Source organism: Cuculus canorus, chromosome 7 (genome assembly GCF_017976375.1).
Source record: "Cuculus canorus isolate bCucCan1 chromosome 7, bCucCan1.pri, whole genome shotgun sequence".
In the NCBI taxonomy this organism is placed as follows: domain Eukaryota; kingdom Metazoa; phylum Chordata; class Aves; order Cuculiformes; family Cuculidae; genus Cuculus; species Cuculus canorus.
The window spans coordinates 30,791,989-30,814,017 of NC_071407.1; the positions used below are offsets into that span (position 1 = coordinate 30,791,989).

The window sequence follows — 22,029 nt, forward strand, 5'->3', positions numbered from 1 at the left end:
AGGAGAAAACTGTGTGTGGCTGGTTTATTTTTAAACCTAATTCTCAAATTCAGCTGTTTAGGTTACAATGAATAGTATCGTCCAACATTATCGAGCTCCAGAGAAATTTAAATGTGTCTGTTTTAATAGCAGGGTCATTAATCTGAACTCAGACCAGTTTTGTTGACAGAGTAGTGTTACTTAATGGGTTTTGGATCTTATCAGAAGGCTCTTAACCAGGGGTTTTCATGTCACTTGCTGTTGAGAATGTCTTGAATCTAATGTGTTTCTCTTGAGTGACCATGGAGATTCAAGGCACGTATGCCGCTCACACTGCGAAGCGGAGCGTTTGTGTGTGATGCAGTCTCGCTGCACGGGACCCTCATTACACCCCTCTGCAGCACAGCTGTACTGGAGCAGTGCTGTGCACGAATGGATGGATCCTGATGCTGATGAGGATGCACAGAGCTTGGTGCGGCAGTGATGTGGCTGTGCCATTTTCCATGGGCTTTATTAGCATACACACCTCTGCGCTGCCCTCCTTTCCATATGGATACATGTGACATATAGGCACGTTTTTTTGTCGATAAACAAAATGTTATCTTAAAAGCTTCTCTGGCAACTGATAATTCTCTGTAAAGCTTATGGAGAACCAGTTGTGCTGGGAACCTCTCATAAATAATAAACTTTGTTTGAAAATAAGTTAAACCCCTAGCCAACAGCCTTTTTTAAGTTTAGGTTTTGTTTTTTTCCTCCCCCTTGCTTTGTGGGTTTGAGTTCTTATTACTAAAACATAGTTCGACTGCCTCTCGTCCTCCTTGTTGATTCAATATTTTTTAACTGATAGACAATACTTTCATGTAAGTATCCAACTAATCCTGTATCGTATTGCAGAAATGAGATTTTCTTTTCTAAGAGCAATATGTGGTACAGGATTGTGGAGTTGATGGAAAGCTGTAAAATCTATGGAAAAATCAAACAGCATTTTGTCAAGTGTATTTCTGTTGGAGAGAAATGCTCTAGTTCTGTGCTTTGAGAGGTCAATGAAGATTTATTTGTGTTTCCCGAGGAACTAAAATGCAAAATATATGAATTTGTGAAGCTTGAAGGATTTTGGGATGAGCGGAGTGAGTGTGTGAAATAGTTTACTAAAGCTTTGTGCTGGAAGAATTATGTTAACTGGGGGATGGTTCAGTGATCTTCACAAAACCTGAAGAGTTTGGGACCCTGGATGAGAAGATATTGTGTCTTTTCATACCTTTAAAAAAGGGTGTTAGGTACAGTTGTAAAATTTGTTTACTTCTTTTCTAGTCATGTGTGCTTTTTATGTGTTTCTTCCTGAAATTCAAAATATTTTTTCTCTTTTGCAAAACTTGTACTTATTTTAGTAAGCTTTCTTCAGCCCTGGCAGGAAAATTCTGTACTCTCTTTATGTCTTGGTGCTTGCATCCTAACAGTGGTTCATAACTGAGCTCTTATACCAAAGGGAAAACCAAAAATCAGTGCGTAGTTAGTCAGTCAAAACAATTTTAGGCAGCAAGAGAGAGAGAGTGTGTGTATGTGTATGGATTTGATAGGAGAATAGCAGCTAGGTGACTTCAAGGAGCATATTTTTCCAAGCTTGTGATTATTTACAGAGGCCGACAGGTAGAAATCGTCTCTCTGTAGAGACTAACTCTGTATCAGATCTTCACGCTTCTAGTTTCTGTCCTTGAAACAATAAATATTCAAATACCCCCAAGAAGAACAGATTTTCCTGTTGATTGGCAGCAAACGTAAGGACATTCTGCTCATTTCCAGGGATTGTATTCGTCGAGTTCAAGGCCTGTTTTGTATGTCTTAGGCAATATGCCATTTTTCCCCTCCATGTTTGTATCAGTCTGTTATGGCTTTGGCAAAATAAAGGCAAATTTTCTCCTGGAAGAGCATGAGTTGCATCTTATTTTTCTTGAGCATGGAAGCATGGTCATGGCTGCTGCAGTTGTTCTCTAAAGTGTTTGATGTAATTATTTCCAAAGGCTAAATTGCAGCAGTGATTGAAGAGCATACCCTTTGGGAGTTTTTCAAGAGCTGAACTGCCATGCTCTCCCATACAGCTTTTGGATGGTTTATCTCATTTTTATGTGTATATATCGCCCAGATAGTGATAATGGCAGGGGAGGTTGGCAGTCTGTTCTTTGGAGGAGTTTGTTTGAGACTGTCCCATTCCCTGATTTTTGTAGAGGAAAAAAAATATTCAGTAGAAGCCTTTTGCATAGGGGGTGAATGCTTCTTTGGTAGAGTCTGTGAACACCCTGGTGTTCACTGGTGCTGGCTGGATTGCATGCAGTGTAAAACATTTAAAATTGTCAGTGGTTAACATCCTGATTCCCCAAGTTATTAGGTTTAGAGACTTGAATATATACTAGTTTAGCTAAATATGTGTACATCTTGCTCGATGAGGAGATATGTACCTCAATATGTTCTTATATATGCTATCGATATGTAATATTTATAAACATAAATAATTTTAATGGAATATAAACATTTATAAACATAAGATAAATATTAATATATAATAATAATGTAAATATAACTATATATGACCATACAGAAGTAAATGCTTGTGTAAATAAGTCAAACATTATCCCTACTGTGATGGCTTACATAGATCTGTTATATTGCACGCAGTCTTTTTTGTCTCTGTAAAGCAGCACACTTCTGATTGAGACCAGCCCCTGCATCTCCTCATCCTTTTGTGTCTCTCTCCCATGCAAAGAATGCCCACCTCAAACCTCAATACAAAGGAAACCTTTCTTTAGATTAGCACCTGAAACAATTCTGTCTTAACTTTTCTCTATGTTCAAATAAAAGTATGAATTTATAAATTAGTGTGTATCGGGTTTTTATGAGCTAATGCCTGTTTTCAGTTCTAGATGTGTATATGCTTATGGTTGGTACTTACATGAAATGTCTTGTCCTTGCAAACCTCAATTTTGTTTTTACGTAAATAGCATTTTATCTGATTTGTTTTGTCCCATAGAGCTGTTTGTTTTCTCTGTTGCTTTCTTTTACAAATGACTTCCAGCTAATTACCAAGTGAGCTGTGTAGCTGCAGTATTCCTCAATAGTTAGGAAATCTAGTGATTTCGCCATTAAGCAATTGTTAGTCTATTAAATGGTAGTAGACCGCATGTAGCATTTTTAAGCGTTTTTATTCTTTAATTATGACTAAAATGATAATCTTTGTCTCCATGCTGTGTAGTGGAAGCAAGGTTACTGAGCGTAGCTTTTACTTTTTTGGCCACGTTAACTAAATGAACCATAAAATGAAGAAATGCATTTGTCAGTGTCCCTCCAAATGAGGTTTTTTTAAATTGACAAAAATTTATTGCATGTATTTAGCTTCAGCATTGCTCCTGTGTCAGTGTTTCATTTGAAGTCTTTGCTTGGATGCTCATAAGTTGATAATGCCTCTTGAGCATCCTTTTATAAAGATTAATATTTTATTCTCACTGCACACTCCTGTGACATTAATCATTGTGGGTTGGACTTGTGCGTTAGAGAACAGATGTCGAATTATTGTTGTCTGTAATCATTGAGCATCATACTCTTGAGTGATCTTCAGAGCTTGCTTTTCAGCGGGAGACTAATGTTATAGCCTATAGATTTATCAAGGTTGCCCATTAATCAAGACTGGGAAATGTTTGTGGCAGGTGCGCTGATGAAGGTTAACATTTCCTCTTATGTACTTCTAAGTAGTCAAAATACAGTTGATCATCTTAGTCTTTTTCAAAGTAGTTTATAGCATAGGATGCCCTTAAATTCTTATCGCCTCATAAAACATGCTATCGTAGTATGAGATTTGTTTTTATATATATATATATATATTTGTGTGGGTGTGAATTGGTGGGTTCTATCTTTGCATTTTGGTACCTTGGAGCTCTTTTAGTTTAATGGAGATATCTGGAAAACCTTAAAAGAGTGGAATTGTTTCAGTAGCTGTTTCTGCTTCATTTTAAAGTGAAGGTAGGTTCTGTTGTGTGAACAGAAACCAGTGGGACAAAGTAATTGGCCTACTGGAGGGGGGTCTACTGGAAGCAACTTTAAAGTGAAGAAGCTGTGGGGCAGCGCCCACACCCGTTCCAGCAGCACTGTGTGCTGTTGCCGCAGTGAGGACCAGCCGTGTGCTGCGCTAGCTTAACAAGAGCCGAGGCAGCAAGGCTAGGGAAGTTTTACTGAATAAACCGTGCCTAAAATCAAGAGAGTACTTCATGGCTTCTGACAAATAGGCCTTTAAAAGCTGCAAGAGAAAGGAAAAGTATGTAAAAATCATCCTGTATGTAAATACGATTTTATTGCTTGCCGGAAGCTGATTCCCATGAAGTACTCTTTTGATTTTAGGCATAGCTTTTGTTTTTCCCATTTGCAATATTTTATTCCTCTATATCATTGTTTCTCCCTTAGCGTAAAAATTCCATTGGTAATTTGAGGGCCAAGTCATCTTAGAAGGATTTCACGGTGGTGGTGCTTGAATGGTTCTCTGACGTGCTGGTGTTTGGGTGTTTTGTTATTTGTTTATGGGCTTTTTTGTTTGTTTTTAGAAACCTGGGAAGGATTTGGATCTTTTTATCAAGTACTCAATGCACCTTGATGCTTTGTTTTATCCTCCCGTGTTCTAAAACCTGCAACAGCTACAAACCAAACAACAGATGTTCACAAGCTGTTGTTGAGGAAGGCAGACAGCCCGTACGGTGGTAACTGAGGAGAGTTGTCAAGTCTACCCGAGGGAACTTAGTCTTTTGTTTAGGTTGTGTAATTCCAAATGAAGTAGTATGACAAATCAATTAGTTTCTCCTTTCTCAGAAATTCAACTTGAATACCTTCCCTATTGATTAGAATATACCCTAGACAGTCAAACTCAAAGGTGACTTAGCTGCAATTTTCGCCTTCTGCATACTTGCAGATATTAAATTGATCTTTGACCATTCTCCACTAGTGGGGCTTAATGGGGACACGAAACATTTTCAAACCTCTAATTAGAGGCCTTTGTAAGTTATTAAATATTGATTCACCTCACAGGCTTTGCAAAGGCACGTTTCATATGTCTTTGCTGGAGGGCTTAGTGATGGGGAGTCAGGGTTTTTCTTACCCCTGCATTTGGTGAAAAGAGTGTGCTACACCATGGTTTTGTGGGTTTTTCTTAATCTGTTCTTTTCTTTCCAAGTTAGTAAAAGCCTAAGGTAGCAGCATACACTGAGGTTTCGCAGATGCGGAGGTACAAGGCTGCTCTCTCAACACATTTCTAGGACGAACAGACCGAGCTGAGCTGTTCAGTGAGTTGAAATTTATATGGAAGATTAGTAGTTAATTTTGACCTGCATCTGTCTGATGTTCCTTGTGGTTTAAGAACAGCCTGCATACGTGAGCAAGGAAGGAGTGAGTAGTCAAGGGATGGAGCAGTTCAGAGACAGAAGTTTAAAACAGAGGTAAAATGGTGATTATACAAAATACATGACGAGTCAGTACCAGGAAAGACTGCATTACATAATGGCTGGATCTTCACTCATTTTTTTTTTTCCCCTGTTCAGAAGGTGCTGTGGGTTTTTTTTAGCTAAGGTTATGTATTTGAAATATGTGACACTGAACTATTACTTTAAATGCACAGATAGCATTGTCTACTGTATTAGGGTGGTTTGGAGATGTCATTATTGTGTTTTTGTGCTTTAGATCATTTGGTGAGCATCCTGGTAAATAAGCTGTTTTGATGTGGACAATTCTGTTTAGCATTTTTTTTTTTTTCACAGAGGTCACCAGCTCCTCTCACTTCTAATATCTGTATAGATTTAAGATAATACAGTTATGAAGAATTAATGGGAACTTATGATGAAGATGTTTCTCTGTTATTAGATTTGGATCTTTTGTTATCCTATTCTCTGCTGCCTAATGAAAATGAATATGAGGGGATGTGATGAAGTCACAGTTAGGTGCATTTCCTCATGTAAATACATGGCAAGGTCTAACGTCTGTTTCTTGAAGCAAAAATTTGAACAAATGCACTGTGATTTTTCTCCTTTGAGCTATATAAAGCCGGAGCCTAAATGACCAAGAAACAATTAAGCAGAAAAACTCTGCATTGAAGAAACTAGCTCTTCAAAGCACTTTCTTTGAATGAGAACCTGCTTGTGCGTTCCCAGTGAACATTTACTTACGTGAGCCACTCGAGACTGAAGAACATTTCTCTCGAACCACTAGAAGTTGCGTGTGCTTATATGCTATTATTTCTCATCCTCCATGTGTAAGCTTGCAAGGCAGAGTGAGGATGCCGCTGTTGCAGTTCCTCTCTAGCATCTTGTTGAGATGGAGTGCTCTCAAGTCTGCATTATAACGTGGTTTTTCTTGATTGCTTTTTACGTCAGTAACTTCTCTTTTTCCCAGTTGTGTAATCTCTGAAAGCAGGTTTCTAGCCTTAGCGCTGTGTATCTTGCTGTAGGGGTGAGTTTTGGGGGCATACTCCTCCTTTCAATTCTTTCTTGCTCTATTCGAGATGGAAGTTACTGATGACCTGGGAGTCCTGAAGCAGCCACAGTTTAAGTTGGACTTCATGGCACTGGTTGAAGGCTTCTGGCAGACTTGGGGCAGAGACTGTTTCCTTATCAAGTCCACCATTGTTTCATCCATCTCATTTCCTGATCTTGAGCCCATACTTTATTACTGTTGACCTGTCAAGTGAGAGTAATTTTCACCTTGGTTCTGAGTTTATAGTGCCTGTGTCATTTTTCCCACTGCAAGCCAAAACACAACACCATAGGTATGTATTAATGTCATCCTTGGAACTCCTTTGCCTCCTAACTGTCAGTTTTTTCTATCTGCAGTGCATATTTTAGCTCTGGTGGTACTGCCTTGTTCATCCATGCTTGCAACCAGCAGACTGTCAGCAGATTCTTGGTTTGCACTGTGGAGGGTTTTTGAAGTTGACGTTGGTGTGCGGTTCATGCAATGAGCATTTTGGGTGCTCTGTTACAGTGGTACCTTCTACAGCACTGACACCTTGCCACCCCAGGGCACAGCATCTCCTGAATATTGATGGGAATCATAAGGAAGGGTTGAGGGTGGAACTGCACGTTCTCTCTTGGATGCCTCTTTAGCAAAAGGTGAAGCGAGTGAAGGTACTGAATTCTGGTGAATCAAAACCAGGGTCACCATCTCCCAGTGATCATCTTTGTCATCCTTAGAGCTACTGGTATTTGCAGTAGTCTCTTGGCACTGTTTTGTTTATTCTGTAACTTCTGCATAGCCTGACTGCCAGTTACATCCACTGCAAAAGGACAGAGACCAAATGTGTATCAATAAAAGGAATGTTTGGTTGCAGATGGAGCTTCTGCTGCTGAGTAGCACCCAGCAGCTGCCAAGAGGCAGCTTCCTAATGTTGAAAGCTTTACTTCAAGCTACTGATCTCTTGGCTTCTCAGGAATATGTTAGGCATAACCCTAAATAAGTTCTTTCACGTTGCAGTATGAGGGTCATCCCCTCTTAATTGAGATTAGTCTCTGCTTTTCATTTTTTAGTCTTGTGCCTCCTGCTGCGATCTCATGCTCTTGATGCCAAGATGGTGATGCCCATAGTCTAGAACTATTTAAAATTCTCTTAAAGACTTAATTGAGTGCTCGTGAGCATTTCTGAATATTTCAGGGACCTCAGCTTTTGTGTGAAAATAATCTCTAAGCAATGATATAGTTGTCTGTAGAACTGCCATAAAGCCTCCTCTTGTGAGTCATTCATATGCCATCAAGTCCAAACAATTTGGGTAATATCACTAAAAAAATGTCACTCTGTTATATCTTTTATGTAGCTGTCAAGAGCTTCATCCATATTTTCCCAGGCTCTGTATAATTAGAGCTCTCTGGGTCCAACAGCCGATGCAGCATTTGACAAAGTGAATTCTTCAGTTGTGTTTTCAGAGATTGTCGTCCACGTGGATTTTATAGTACAAGGACATCTTTTTGAAGTGACTGATGTGGCAGTGTATGTGTATGTGTCAGGAAAATAAAAATTTCTTAATGTACCTTTTGTTTATCAAGATACTTGGTTCACATGCATATACATGCATAACTATGCTGCTTCCTGTCTTATCTGTATGACTTCTCTGAGAAAAAGCTGCCTGCCAGCTTTGTAATCCAGCTCTTTTAGTTTAGAGATACTCCTTCCTTTGGGCAAAGTGAAGCTTACACCATATTGCATGTGTACAGAAGATAGTTGGGCAGATCGGTAGGAAAAGGGACTTGTGAACTGGTGTCTAATAGAATAAAAGAGCCGGAAAAGTCTCATGGTTTTGTTCTCTTCCTGTTCTACAATATTATTTATAGGAGGTGGAAAAATACTGAAATGCTCTTAGTTCCTCCTTGCCCCTTCCTGTTCTCCTTTGCCTCACACCGAAAATATGTTTTAGTTCTATGCTGATACTATATATGCTGTGATTTAATCCTCATTATTTCTTCTTGACTAAGTCAGGCTCTGATAAACAAGAACAACCAGTTCCCCTCCTTTGGGCATGTGTTTATTTGGGAGTTGGGGATGGAGGACGCTAAAGGATTTTAATGTCACTCTTTCCCGCTTTGGAGGATAAAGCGTGTGTGCTTCTAGTCTCATGCTGTGGTTGGTAGCAGCTGCTGCCACTGCACAGAAGTCAGGTATTTCTGGCTGTGCCGTCTCACCTAAAGGAAAAAGAGCATGGTTCGGGGTTAAGTGTGAGTCCTGGGTCCCTGCATTCCCTCTGTGCAAGACAATTTGCAGGTTACGCATTTATTAGGCTCGTTAGAGCAGTGCCCCACTGTTACCTGCTGGTAGTTTTTGCAGTATCAATCTTTGTCTTATTATCCTTACAGTCTTGACTTCACCAAAATGTTGAGCTCAATTATTTAGCTTCATGTCTGTTTTCCTCATCTTCTCTATCTCTCTCTGCAAGTCCTATACTTGCCTTGTACAGGATTTGCAGGACCTACATCTGAATACTGGCATAAAGTATTTCAGCAGCGTTGTTCGAGCTGTAAAAGACCATATCATGCAGCTGAACACTAATTGGAGTAGCATCATGCATCTCTGAATCATATTTGTACAATTAGGCTATACTACCATGTTGGTACCCAGTGCAGGTACGGTAAAGGACATTTAATATTCCTTGCCAACACTCAACCAGTTGAGCAAGTGGGAATCTATATGAGTATGTAATGTTTTATGATGGCACTGGATAAGTCCAACTGGTCGGTGTTTGTAAGCAGAAGCAGCTCACTTTGAGGAGACCTCTCAAGTACTCTGCTTGCAGAGAGTGGGTAGTGCTTGTCCTAATTTTCTTAACCTAATGACTTTGTTTTCATTTACTTTGTAACTTTTTCAAGTCTTTCAAGTTTTGATAACTTTTTCAAGGTATGAAAAGTGGATGACTGGAAATCTGGAAGCTATCTTCTTTTTCCGATGTTTTTCATTCTATGGAAGCACTGAAGCAGATTGGCTATTTAGGCGGTGCTGTGAAGTTTTTTGAAGCTGTGTATGTAACCTTATGTTTTGTCTGCAGACTGCAGGGAAATCTTGCTGCCAACAATGACAGATCAACTGAAATATCACTTGGAAAGACAAGAAGATTTGGAGGCTTGTTGCCAGTTGCTGAGTAACATCCTGGAAGTGCTTTACAAGAAAGATGTGGTTAGTATCTTACAGTTCTGTGATGATTAGCGCTTAAATGGATCTTAGTAGAATGAAATAAGCAGGTAACTCCTGATGGCTTAGATTCTTTTTTCTTCCTCCCTCTTCCATCCCCTTTTAAGTGATCTTTTTAAATAACCAGTGAAGAGCGTGTGTTGACAGCTCAGGAAGTTTCTGAGGCATATCCAGTACAGCACTGTTATCCAATAATGCTTTTCCAGACATTGGTTAGATAGTGAGTAAATAGATATTCTTAGGAGTTCAGACTTCTTCTTACGTGGTGTCTAGCCTGTGCCGGGTGGAAAATGTTTGTTTTGTGTTTTGCTTTTTTCCATGAGCATCTGGGAGATGCACATTTGAGTTATATTGATACTGGCCTGCTAGGCCAGCCTGAAGTGGTATGTATGTATGTATATACAGACATATATATATATATATATTTATGAACAGGTACTTTTTCCAACACCGCAAATTTGGTTTGCTCTTTGAAGTGCCATTTAAAGTAAGCTAATAGAATTCTCCACCTTAGTAAGGGATAACCTGAATTGGAAAGTAGCAGCATCTGCATGAATATAATAACTAGTGTAGTTGTCTTATCCATTCAGAATGTAAATGTATGAGATGGTTGCGCATGAGAACCTGTGCAGTGCCCTGGGCTGGTATGCAGATGTGTAGCTTGCATAATAGTCCCTTTTTTGTCTTTTCTTGACTTCACACAAATATGCAAATATTAGTGCTTTGCCAGAGAGCTGTAATGATTCGATGCTCTCCTAAAGAAGTTTGGGCTGACGAGGCTGCTGCCTGAACCTTCAGTCCTATGCAGAATCATACACTAATTTAGTTGGAAAGGACCTGAGGGATCAGCTATTCACATTGCATCTAGCTTCTTATTTGACTATGTTTTTTTGGGTTCATTCTCATCTTTGTTTCTTTTTTTTTTAAGGTAGTTCTGTGTGACTGCTTCAGAGAGTGGGTTATTTTAAAAAAGGAATTTCTTTTTTTGACAGCGCAACTGCTTCCCATCGCTCTTTGTTGGCTGCATTTGTTTCCCTGGTAGCAGCTCCCTTGCAGCTCTGCCATGACGGGGCTGTGTAAAATAGGTACCGATTTGCCAGTGTGGGGATAGAGAAGGACAGGGAAAAGAAGGAAACACTGTGAGCGAGGAGGGATCTAAAATAAAATGTGAAATGGGAAGGAGCAGCACAAGTGCTGGGAATGCAGAGAGGAGGAGAGCCTTAGAAAAAACTTGTAGGCGGGAAAGCGGGGATTGCTGAAGGGCTGAGAGGGGCATGGTACTGAGATACATTCATCCTTCCCTGAAGATGTAAACTTTATCCCAAAGATAGATCTGTCAGCAGCAGGAAGAAAAATCTATGTTGGAGCAATAGCTGTGTATATTCGTACTGATGATGGATCGTTCTTCAAATATGCAGATGCTTTTTTCATATATGCCAATCTACCTTTGGTAGTTAAACTTAATCCAATGATAAGAGGTGGGTTATTATATGGATCCAAGAGGAAGAAAGAAAATGGTTTATTGGAATGTTTTCTTGATGACACAAAGATGCTGCTTTATTTTACATAATTATCTGGGAAAACACTTGCAAATGTTGACTAGACAACTGTTTCCCCTTTCCAACTCGCAGAGCTTTTCTCCTTCAGACTAACGAAAACTACGAAGAAGCCTGTTTATAAAGTAAAAGATGGAAGCAAAGCTCATCTGTTTCTCCTTGTCATGTGTGTTTGGCTTTAGTTCCTGTAGCCATCATTCTGCACGAGGTGTCTGAACTTGTTTGTAAAAGCTGGTTGCACTAAATAATTCATTTTCAAGTCTTTCAAAAATAGTGGCAGATTGCTTCTACTACAGAGATGTTTATTTGAAACAATTGACTAAAACTGCTGTTCCTTACGAGTTTTGCTTTGTTTCTTTTAAATGAGCTGCTACAGAATAGCCCCCCCAGATTTAGTAATGCCCGTGGAGTTTTGATGTGGGAAAAAATTACTTAGGAAAAGAAAATTATTAGTTAACTATGTCACAGGCTTTGCTGTATTGCCAGGGACTTGCTTTTCATTTAAATAATCGTAACAATGAATGTTAATTTATGAGTGATATGTATTAATAAAATAGACTTTGCATGATATTTGTTAAAGTGGGAGACTAATGTTCTAATTTTGATCAACGGCAGTGAGTGATGTTTTATTCAACTTTCACAAGACATGCAGATTTAAAGGCAAGTGTAAATAGTTCAGTTGTGTTGGTGTCTGTTATATCTAGTTACCACTAATTTATTCTTTTTCTGTAGGGGCCAACACAACGACACGTCCAGATAATCATGGAAAAGCTTTTGAGGACAGTAAACAGAACAGTCATTTCCATGGGACGTGATTCAGAGCTCATTGTAAGTGTCTCTTGATGTAAACTTAAATACCTCTGTCGCATCTTTTTGAACCTGACTGTAATAGGATTTCAATCCCAGGTGACCCAAAGCAATCAAAACCTTCTGTAACTGTCTTTGTGTTCAGTAAGCTGTAAAACATTGACTTGTAATTTTTCTGTGGTTTACACAGGAGGAGAAGAAAACATTTAAAAAATATCAGTGGCCAGGTGATTAGTTGGGTTTTAGATTTCTGTGTTAAGCTAAATGTGTTATTTGTGATTAGCCAGCTGAAAAGTACAGGAATGTGACTTGCATATTTGCTGCCACGTTAGCAGTCATTTGACTCTGCAAGCATTTACTTGCCTTTTTTACTACAACTAAGTTAACCAAGATAACAGCAGTATGTAAGTGATTGACGAGTAGAATGGAATCCCGAAATATTACTTTCTGAAAATCTAGAGAAAGGACTGATGGAGGAGCTGCAAGTTATGATGTTCGGTGCCTTAGCACTAATTTTGAAATCGGACATTTGAATTTTTCAATTGTGTCATTATTGTTCATCTAAGTAATGAAAGAAATAATGAGGCCTATTGACATTTGAAATGAGGATAGCTTTTGGTGCCTTTTGTGGAGTCTCGCTGTCTGTTTGCGTTTACCTTATATTCTTCTTTAGGTGTCTGCACCTGGCAACTAATGTATAGTAAACTGATCAGTGTGGAACACATTTCTGTCTGAGTGGCTGTCCTGTTAATTTGGTCCAGTTTGGTTCTATACACAGCTTTCTTTCTTAAGAAAGTTTTATTTTGTTAGTCTTAAATATCCGAGTCCATTAGCACATGTCTTTTTTTGATCTCTCCTTTCTTCTCTGGTTTAATTTCTCTGTGTAACTGCACACAGTGATATTCGGCTTTTTATGAGAAGGCTTTCTGTCTTCAGCACATCTTTCTTACCTACTGCCGTCCCATTTGCTTGGTGTATGGTTGTACTTACGCTGGCAACATACTACAATTTTAGTTTTGTCTTTAGTGCGCTATCCACTACCATTTTTTGTCTTTCACTTTTATTACTTTGATTTGCAATAATAGCCCTTGTTGTAATAAAGCGATAATGGTTCACCAGATCTGTTGTTGGAACAAGGAATGGTTATAAGTAGAGATCATTCTTACAGAATATTCTAGTGCTCGGGTGCAGTAACAGTGAAAGGAAGTAGAAAGGTTTATATAGTATTGTTAATTTGTTTATCACCACAGAAATTATTGATAATAGGCAGAACAGATATATTTACCTTTCTGTACAAAGGTACAAAACTTCACTTCTTCCTCTAGTTGCACAGAAGGTTCAGTCTTGTAAGACATATATTTCTCCAGTTACAGCTTGAATGTGAATGAAGTATGGTTTTGATGAGCATGAATTAGATCGTATTTTAAAATGCTAATTATTCCTTTTGCAGTTATCAAATTATATTTTAAGACTTCTCCTGTGTATATATTTAACTACAGCTGTATTAAAAATATCCATAGTGATCATGAATACACCTTGAAATCACTCTATCCTCACAGTCTGTAATTATGTAATGAGTATTAATAGGACCAGGCATTTCCAAGGACAACGTACTCCTTTCTTAAAACTTAAGTCTGTTGCAGAAAGGAGCCTCCTGTAATCAACTGGTAACAATTAATTTTTGTGGCGTCTGCGAAGTAGGAAGAGTAAAATGCAAGCAATTATTGGCAAACATAATCTGACTCCTTTTGGGTCAGAACTTATATTAGAGAATTAACTAAACATGATGACTGGAAGGAAGGGATTTTAGAAATAAAGGATTTTATAGAGGTATAGTTCAAGTAACTTTTTCAAAAGAAGGAAAATATGGGACATAGTGATTTGTTTCTTATATAAATACAGCTGTATTGGTGTACTAAAGCTGGCATGTTCTCACCTTGAAGAAATGCTTAGCTGTGTCATCTTCATCTGAAACCTAATGTTGCATAATATACTTTAAATATAAAAAATATGACTTTGGATCAAAAAAGCCTGAGAAATTGGCATTAACTCCTATAGATGTGAACTAAATATCCATTAAGATTTATCAGCTGTTAGCTTCATCTTGGAAGCATTCCTCTGAGAATCCTGCTTTGAATAGGTCAAACAAATGGAAGATGCAGTCCAAACAAACGCAGGATGAGGGTCCTTCTCATCCGAGACAAGACTTCTTTTCCATTAGGTAGCAACACAGGATCATAGATCCAGAATCTCCTTGCAGCATCAATCAAGTTTGTTTAATTTCACATTCTTTATAAACCTTTTCTACACACTCTGGAATTACTGTTGCATTTGGGAAGCACAGACTTTGGGATCCATATGGGTAAACAGTGAAGAAAATTGTGTTGTAGAAATTGCTTCAATTTATATTTTAATAATATTCTTTGTATTCCCTCTGTGAGTGGGAAGCTTGCGTGACTAACTCGGTGAGAGCTGGTGCTTCTGAGGGGCTGGGTTTTTATGTGATCAGCGGAGGATTGTAAAGAATTCCAGTGGTCAAATGAAAATGCAGGTATTTTGGAACAGAGGTGGTGAAATAGAATGCTTAAATATGATGTGATTTTACATTAGTGAGCAAAATCCTCAATAGAAGATGAGGTTCCTTGATGTGCTGATGCAGTGGGAACATGAGACGCTGGATTTATTGTTTCAGGAGGATGTGCAATTAAGACTATTAAAAATACTGTAAATAAATCAAATGACTTTCTCGCCATTGTAGCCAGTGGATAGGATTCTGTGTCTCTGATACTGAACTTGTTACTGGGTCAGTTTCCCTTGGAAAAATGCTGATGAAAGATGCATGATTTATAGCACCTACCTGACCAAAACCCTGACCTTCAGGGTAAGGCAAGAGACCAGCGATGGCAGTGCCTGCACAGTAATCTCTTAAATGTATTTGCTTCACGGTTACAAACATTCCCCCTTAATCCAGGGAGTAGAAAAGGATTTTGGTACCTCTTCCTTGATGCCACCTGTATCTCAGTATGGATGTGGGAGCTATTGGCTCTGACCTCTTAAAGGTTTTAGTTTTCAGTACTCACCAAGGCTGTATCTTGTATCTGTGGCAGTTTTCTGCCTATTAAACCTTAACTTGCCAGGTAATCCTGCTTAATTGCAGGAGGTGCCTTTTCCCAGTCTGTTCAACGTCATTGATGATTCTCCAAAACTCTCTTTTGGCTTTTATAGAATCATAGAATGGTTTGGGTTGGATTTTGCACATAGTATTTAGAATTATTGCTTCCTTAAATGTATGAGTTTCTAGATAAAAACCATAAGATTTTTATCATGTACCTTGAAAAAGAATTATATTGGAATGAGATTGACCAGCTATGGTCAAGTTGGACAGCACAAATAGACCTTTTTTAAGAAGAAAAAACAGACAGTAAGTAAAACAGAATATAAGTGACAGATTAAAGACTGATTTGACCATAATTTTGGTAAACGTAGCAAGATGTATTTAAGTTAACATTTGTGTTGCTGCAGGCTGTCTTCTAGCTTCCAGAACTTGTGAAAACAAAAAAAAGGACCCTCAGTTCAAGGGTGTCTGTATTAACTAAGATTAAGCACAGTTTGGCCGCTTATGCAGGTCGTGTCAATGAAAGCAGTGAATTTATATACTTGGAAATTAGCATTAGTTTTCAGCCTGCCATATCAAATGAGTTTTTAACATGCAAGAAACAGCTTGTCACCATTTGTCATCATTTTAATGCTCATTATTTTTTGGCTGCTTTTTCCTCTGAAGTTTCACTGGTGATTTTTACTTGGTCCGTTTGCTAACTGAGTAGAGGACTCCGTGTGTGTTATTGTAGCAAAGGTAAGAGCTAGATGCAGCCTGGGGGTGCCCAGTTGTCTGATGCGAGGTTGGGGGTTCGTTGCTGCTCATGTGCCTGCTTTGGTTTACTTCTGTGCATGCACAGAGCTAGTCTTGATTATGGCACAGTAAGAAGTCACCTAGAACAACGTCATAAAATGTTTACTACTGAAGAACATGTTGCCTGAAGGAAAGGGACATTGAGATACTCCCTTATATCTTTTTTGAAGGGTAATATTTAAACACCTCTTTTGTTGCCTAGTAACTTGAAGAATGTTGCGTTCCATGTGAGTCTGTATATTTGCCTCCTTCAGTAAATCAGAATTGACCAGCCATGATGGTAGGTCCAAAATGGATCATGACTGTTCCCTGCTTGTAGTCAGCAGCTTGGTATGTTTTTCATTTACAAGGCCAAGAAAAACAAGCTAGTTGCTTAGTTGCAGAACTTCTTAATTCCAGAAAGGACATCCAGGACTGGGTTTTCGGATCCCAGTGTGTACAACTTTTGGAAGATACTTCAGTAGGCAAATTTATGCAACTGTATGATCATTGTCTATGCAATAGACAATCGTGGTTCCTTTATGTTGTGGAACAACTAAAAATCTCTTTTGATACAAATAAAAGACTAGCTTATAGATGTAACAGCAAAGAGAGTAGGATGTAGCTCTACTTCTGAGAGTGACTGTCCATAAGAACAGTGGCTCTGAAAAACACGCAGTAGTCTCTAGTGAACAGTCAGCATGAACATCTGCCGTGATTGGGGAGTAATGCTGTTTTAGTTACTGCTGAGATGTGTGACTAGGAAGCAGAAGAGAACTTTATGACTACTGATGAAAGGAGTGTTTTTTCATGTTGCTTCTTTCCTCCTCCCCTCAGATGTGAAAGCCATCTGAGTTTATGAGAAAGAAGATTTAGAAGTATCCCTCAGTGGTAGGGAAGGAGATGACACCAGTCAAAGGAAAGAGGAAGAGCTGATGACAGCAGTGGAGAGTGAGAAGTGTAAAGCAGAGGAGAGACAGTGGTGAATTCTCTGTCTCTTGGCATCTTCAAGGCGAGATGACTTTCTGGAAGGCAGTAAAATACAAGTCTAAGTAAAATATGAATTATTGAGGGTCATGGGCAAAGGTTCTGGGGCAAAAGTTATTTAGGAGTTGAAGCTAGATGATATATAAATTATCCCTCTGTGCCTTAAAATCTGTCAAGTTTAGGGCTAATGGGTTCCAGAATGTTGAGGAGAAAGCCTTTTTTTCTTCCCTGGACTTCTATGCTGTAAAAAATACTACTTTGTTTTATGGAATTGCATGTTCTCTTGTTTTTCAAAAACATTTGAAATGATGTATTGCAATCTGATTTCACAAAAACTGAAGTGGTATTTGAATGATGGTAACAGTCTTGTTCCATCACTAATACTGAGATATTTTTTTTTTATGTTGCAAAATGAGTAATATCACCGATGCAACGAATGGGTATGGAGTATGACTTACCAATGTTTATCGGAACAAACTGCATTCACTTAAATAAATTGACAGCAAATTTCTAGCACTCCAATTATCTTAATAAGCCACAGTTGTATCCTGCGGGTGCTGAAATAATGCTAAAAATTTTCCATGCAGTCTTGTTTCATTCTATTAAAACAGAACTGTATTGGTAGAGCAGTTATAGTTGTAGTGGCAATCCAGTTAACAAATTCCAGTAGTAGCATATAGTGTGTGCTGTTATACAGATGCTAAAGAACTGGTATAATCCTACAGTGTACTCGATTTGAAAGTGTTCGTGAAAAATAAACCTATTTGATTTGGAAAAACTGATTAACCTTTGAAACATAGCTGAAATTAAAGGCATAGACAGTGGTTTTGCATCTTAAGCAAGAAAAAGCAAACACTTTGTACCAACAGTAGGATTTTTCAGTTTTAATAATTATTTTCTTTTCAGTTTATCCTGTTTCTTAAACTATTTTTACAGTGACTTTTTTCTTTAAGAAAACAAGTGATACTCACATGAATAAGTGTTTCCTAATAGTTCTAAAACAAAGAATGTAACTGTAGCTTAATGGAAATTATACGGACTCAGAAAATAGCAAGTAATGTAAAATCACTGCAGTATTTATTGACTAAAAAGTATTTTTAAGCATGATATGGCAGAAGTGCATATCGTAAATCAGTGTATGAAAGTGCATGGTACTGTCTGTGAATTCAGCAAAGCTACGTTATGTGCCACGTTGAAAGTGAAGATGCGATTTCTTTGTTATAACCTCATACCTGCATTTTATAAGATCTTCTACATAAGGGTGAAAATAGCTGTGTCAGTTACATTTAACTAAAAGCTCTAAAGATTTAGGTTTTTTTTCTCTCAGTGTCTAACCTGAGCCTGAGTGATTCTAAATGTAATACAATATGATACATTTTACACACTTGCAAAAACATTTTATTACAAATTACATTGTATGGTAGGATAGAACACCATATGTAAGTTTAAGCAAGACTATTATGTATGTTAGCTTTTCCAGTTTTAAAAAAATGTAAAAAATTAAAAATTTGCAACTTCTTAAGAAAATAGCCTGGACATGTACAGAACACGCCGTGAGAACTTTCGCTTTTAGCTCTTATATGTTTCACCAGTGAATTTTCCTCTGTCATTTTAAATGATTACAGAATCCTGGTCTCTGTATGAGTCAGTAACCGCACGTAAAAACAGTTCAGTTTCGTGTTAGAGTCCCTGCGCACAAGAACGGTTAGAATAGGTTTATGGGAGAAGCTACTGATTCAGTGACACTAAGGGTTTGGAATCGATTGCCGTTGAGAGATGCTTGATTTAGTTTCTTCAAAAAAAACCCCAAACGCTAGGCATGTTAGCATGGATGAGTTCGTTAATTATTAACACTATTTTAAAGTTATACTAAATACTGTTGTATTTTCTTGCTATGTCCATATTTGATATTTCTTTCTGTTTAGGCAAAAAAAAATATATTTTCTTGTTCGGAAATACTTGAGTTTCTAAAATATGTAGGGTGGGCTGTCTTGTAAACAGTTTTATATTTTTCAATTAAAAACGGTATAAAATACACAAAACACTTTTTTTTTTTTTTTTTTTTTCCACGTGAAACAATTGCACTTCCTTCCTGGTACACAGGCTCACCTCTTCTAATCCTTCAGCTTTGACAAATGTATTTCAGGATATTGTTTGCTTATGTACAAGAACTCATAGCCCTCTTGAAGGTTTACTGCAAAGGTGACTTTTTTCATTAAAGCATGCTGAAATTCATTTTGGAGCGGACATAGGCATCTTCTGCATTTCTGTTCCCATTGTAACTTCCTTTTCTTGCTTTTTGCTTTGGGGGGAAAAAAAGGAAGTTATTTTCCTCAAGTTTTCTCGCTATAATGGATTTGATGCTGAGTTAAGAGGAAAAATATTGTAAATGAAAACACTTCATATTTTTCAGTATGTGCAAACTCTTCTGCTAATGATTACATTTCTTCCACCTAAAAGCTGAAGAATTTGTACCTTACTGATGCTGTAGGATATGCACTTTCAAACCCAGTCCTTAGTAAAGCAGTTTGTCGCATGACGCTTTATAAATCCTTGGGGGGAAAAAAAAGAGAGAAGAAATTCCCGCTATCTGGACACTTCTAGCATGAGAATTTTTCCAGAAACGGTCATTCTATGTGCAAGTTAAAGACAGCAGCAAGTACTTAAAGGGAAAAGTTGCTGTTTATAATGCAAAGTTTTGTGTCATTTTAAAAAAAAAGGGGGGGGGGGGGGGGGGGAGAAATTGATTCATGTCTCTTCCCTAAGTGTGTTGGTTGGCAAATACAATTAATAGATTGAGATGTAAATTATAATATGCTGAGAAACCCATCTAAGAAGCTTAGAAAATAAATAGCGTTTAAAATTACTGCTCCTTCTGAACAGGTTTCAAGGCGTGATGCACACTATAAATTTTCTGGTGCTTTCTGCAACAGTGTAGAGATTTTCCAAAGACTGCGTTATGAAAAGATTCTAAATTATGGCAAATGCCAACAGTCCATAGAGCTTTTGATTGTTCTCCTTGTGGGGTTCTTTTTTTTTTTTTTTTTTTTTCAGTGCCAGAATGTCTCATTCAGACTTTTGGGTATGAAAAAATGAGATCTAGAACAGATGACTGTCCTCTAACCTTAACCCTGTCAGCTTGGTGTGGTTAAAGGCTTGTCCTGACTTTGTGAGGTTTCTAGCCACTCACCCATTGAAGATGAGCAACAAACTTGTTCGTCTGGAGATGAGGACACAGCTAATTTAGAAATGATAACACGTCAAAATGTGATAGCTTGGCTGAAGTCTACATTGCGTGAAGGCAAATATACACATAGTCACACCTTAGAGATAATTTATGGTCTTGGACCACATGAAAAATTGTGCTTTGTCCAGGATATATGTGCTGAAAACTGCACTCCCCGATCAACATGGATCTGTAAAACTGAAGATCATTGCAAACATAAGGCTTGCTTGCTTTTTTTTTTCCCCCTCGTGGTTGTTTAAAGACAATAAACCGAACCCCAAAAAGGCTTTAAACCAACAGTGATAGTTAGCTGTGTACAGGATGACGGTCTACAATTTAACAGGTTAGAATGTGACGCTTTCAGATCTAAGGGGGGGAAACAGTTTTACTTTCCATCTTTGTACAAATTTTCAATTTCAGGTTTTACATCCCACATTGGTGAACTGCAAATAAAAGTTGGCAAGGTATTCTCTACCGCCTTGCTTCTGGACATGAGTTTATCGGTACAAAGGCCTTTTTGGTACATACGGTGTGAGAACTGAATGCTGCCAGAATGCTCAGAACTACATTGGCCAGTGACACTGATCAGTTTACCAAGATCCCATTATAGATGATTGATAGAACTCCAAATATTTTTCAAACAAGGCCTTGAACTCCACGTGTAATGGACTTGGGTTAAAGGAACCAGAGTTTCCATCTTCCATGCTTTTTTGATTCAGTTTTGGATTTTTGCTTGGGAGTAGAGGAGTAGCTCTCCTGAGAATAAGGCAAAGGTGCAACCTGAGTTTCCTCAATAGGATGAAGTTTTCTCAAAACTGGCTGTAGTTTATCTTCTTGCTGTTTAAAATCCAATTCCACACTGAAAATGGGAAGGAAAACAGCAATTAGTTACTAGTGATGTTGATAGAAACATTTCAGTTAAGCCAACATTTAACACCAGTGTACAAGAACGTAATGTATGATGACATTCAATACAAAATAAATGTTTAATTCGCTTCTCCACATTCCTTGCACCAGAAGTGTATGTGTGTTGGAAGGTCATAAAAAGGACATGCTGCGAAAGAACAACAGGAAGGAGATTGTGCAAACTTCTCCCTCCTGTTTAGGGGGGTTTGAGAAATATAGTAGAAGTGCTGTGAAGTGTGGCATAAATACAAGGTTATTGTTCCTGAATGCCAGTTCACTTAATTATTGAGTGTTACATTTGTTTTCTGATTTATTTCTGCCATTGCTTATTTGGCAGAAACCACTAGAGAACTTGGTTCTACTTTCTCAGGCCTCATGCTCCAAATGTAGCTCATCTAAAAAGAGATTTTTAAACTACCTCTGTCTTGCTTAGGGAGATTGTGTGAGCAAACCTATGTGTGTGAGCATACGATACAAAATGCCTGAAATCATTTCAGAGGAAATTCTCCAAGTAAACTGGACTAACAGAAGTCATGGGAAATTTTGGTGGACTTCAGTGCCACAGCCTTTGCAAACTGAGCATGTAATACCATCTAATATCATCTGCTTATTTACACGGATGTTAGTTTCCCCTTAGGGAGGAGGAGAGGGAATCAAAGATACTAAGACAAGATTGGGGTATTTTTGTGCTTTGTTTTTTTTTTTTTTTTAAGAACTGAAGAATCTGCCAATGTGAGCTGCCAGTAAAGCCCTAGAAAGGCATGCTGGAAGGTGGAAGGTCTTTTTTGCATCTGGCTGCACCTAGTTTCCTGCCTAGTTTAACTGTTAAACATTCTGCACAAAAGTGTCAGCATTTCAGTGATTCGCAGCCATGGATAAACTTTCTAATAGTAGAGGAAAGAAATAAATGAGATAAGTGTTCAGATGTTCAAAATATTTTTCCTCACCTCTGTGTTGTTAAGCACTAAAAAGACGTTCCAGATTGA

The 22,029-nt window shown here is 38.1% G+C and overlaps 2 protein-coding genes across 3 annotated transcripts in view; one reads left to right on the forward strand and one right to left on the reverse strand.

Moving 5' to 3' along the window:
• DOCK1 (dedicator of cytokinesis 1) overlaps positions 1 to 22,029 on the forward strand; it is a 321,093-nt gene that overhangs the window by 91,640 nt on the left and 207,424 nt on the right. For both annotated transcript variants that reach the window (XM_054072202.1, XM_054072203.1), the window contains exons 26-27: positions 9,530 to 9,657; positions 11,961 to 12,056. In XM_054072202.1, the coding sequence (XP_053928177.1) occupies positions 9,530 to 9,657; positions 11,961 to 12,056 (224 nt within the window). The remainder of the gene's footprint in view (positions 1 to 9,529; positions 9,658 to 11,960; positions 12,057 to 22,029) is intronic.
• Positions 17,063 to 22,029, reverse strand: part of INSYN2A (inhibitory synaptic factor 2A) — a 50,260-nt gene continuing 45,293 nt past the window's right edge. The window contains exon 4 of the mRNA XM_054072205.1: positions 17,063 to 20,996. Within this exon, the coding sequence (XP_053928180.1) occupies positions 20,813 to 20,996 (184 nt within the window). The 3' untranslated portion in view covers positions 17,063 to 20,812. The remainder of the gene's footprint in view (positions 20,997 to 22,029) is intronic.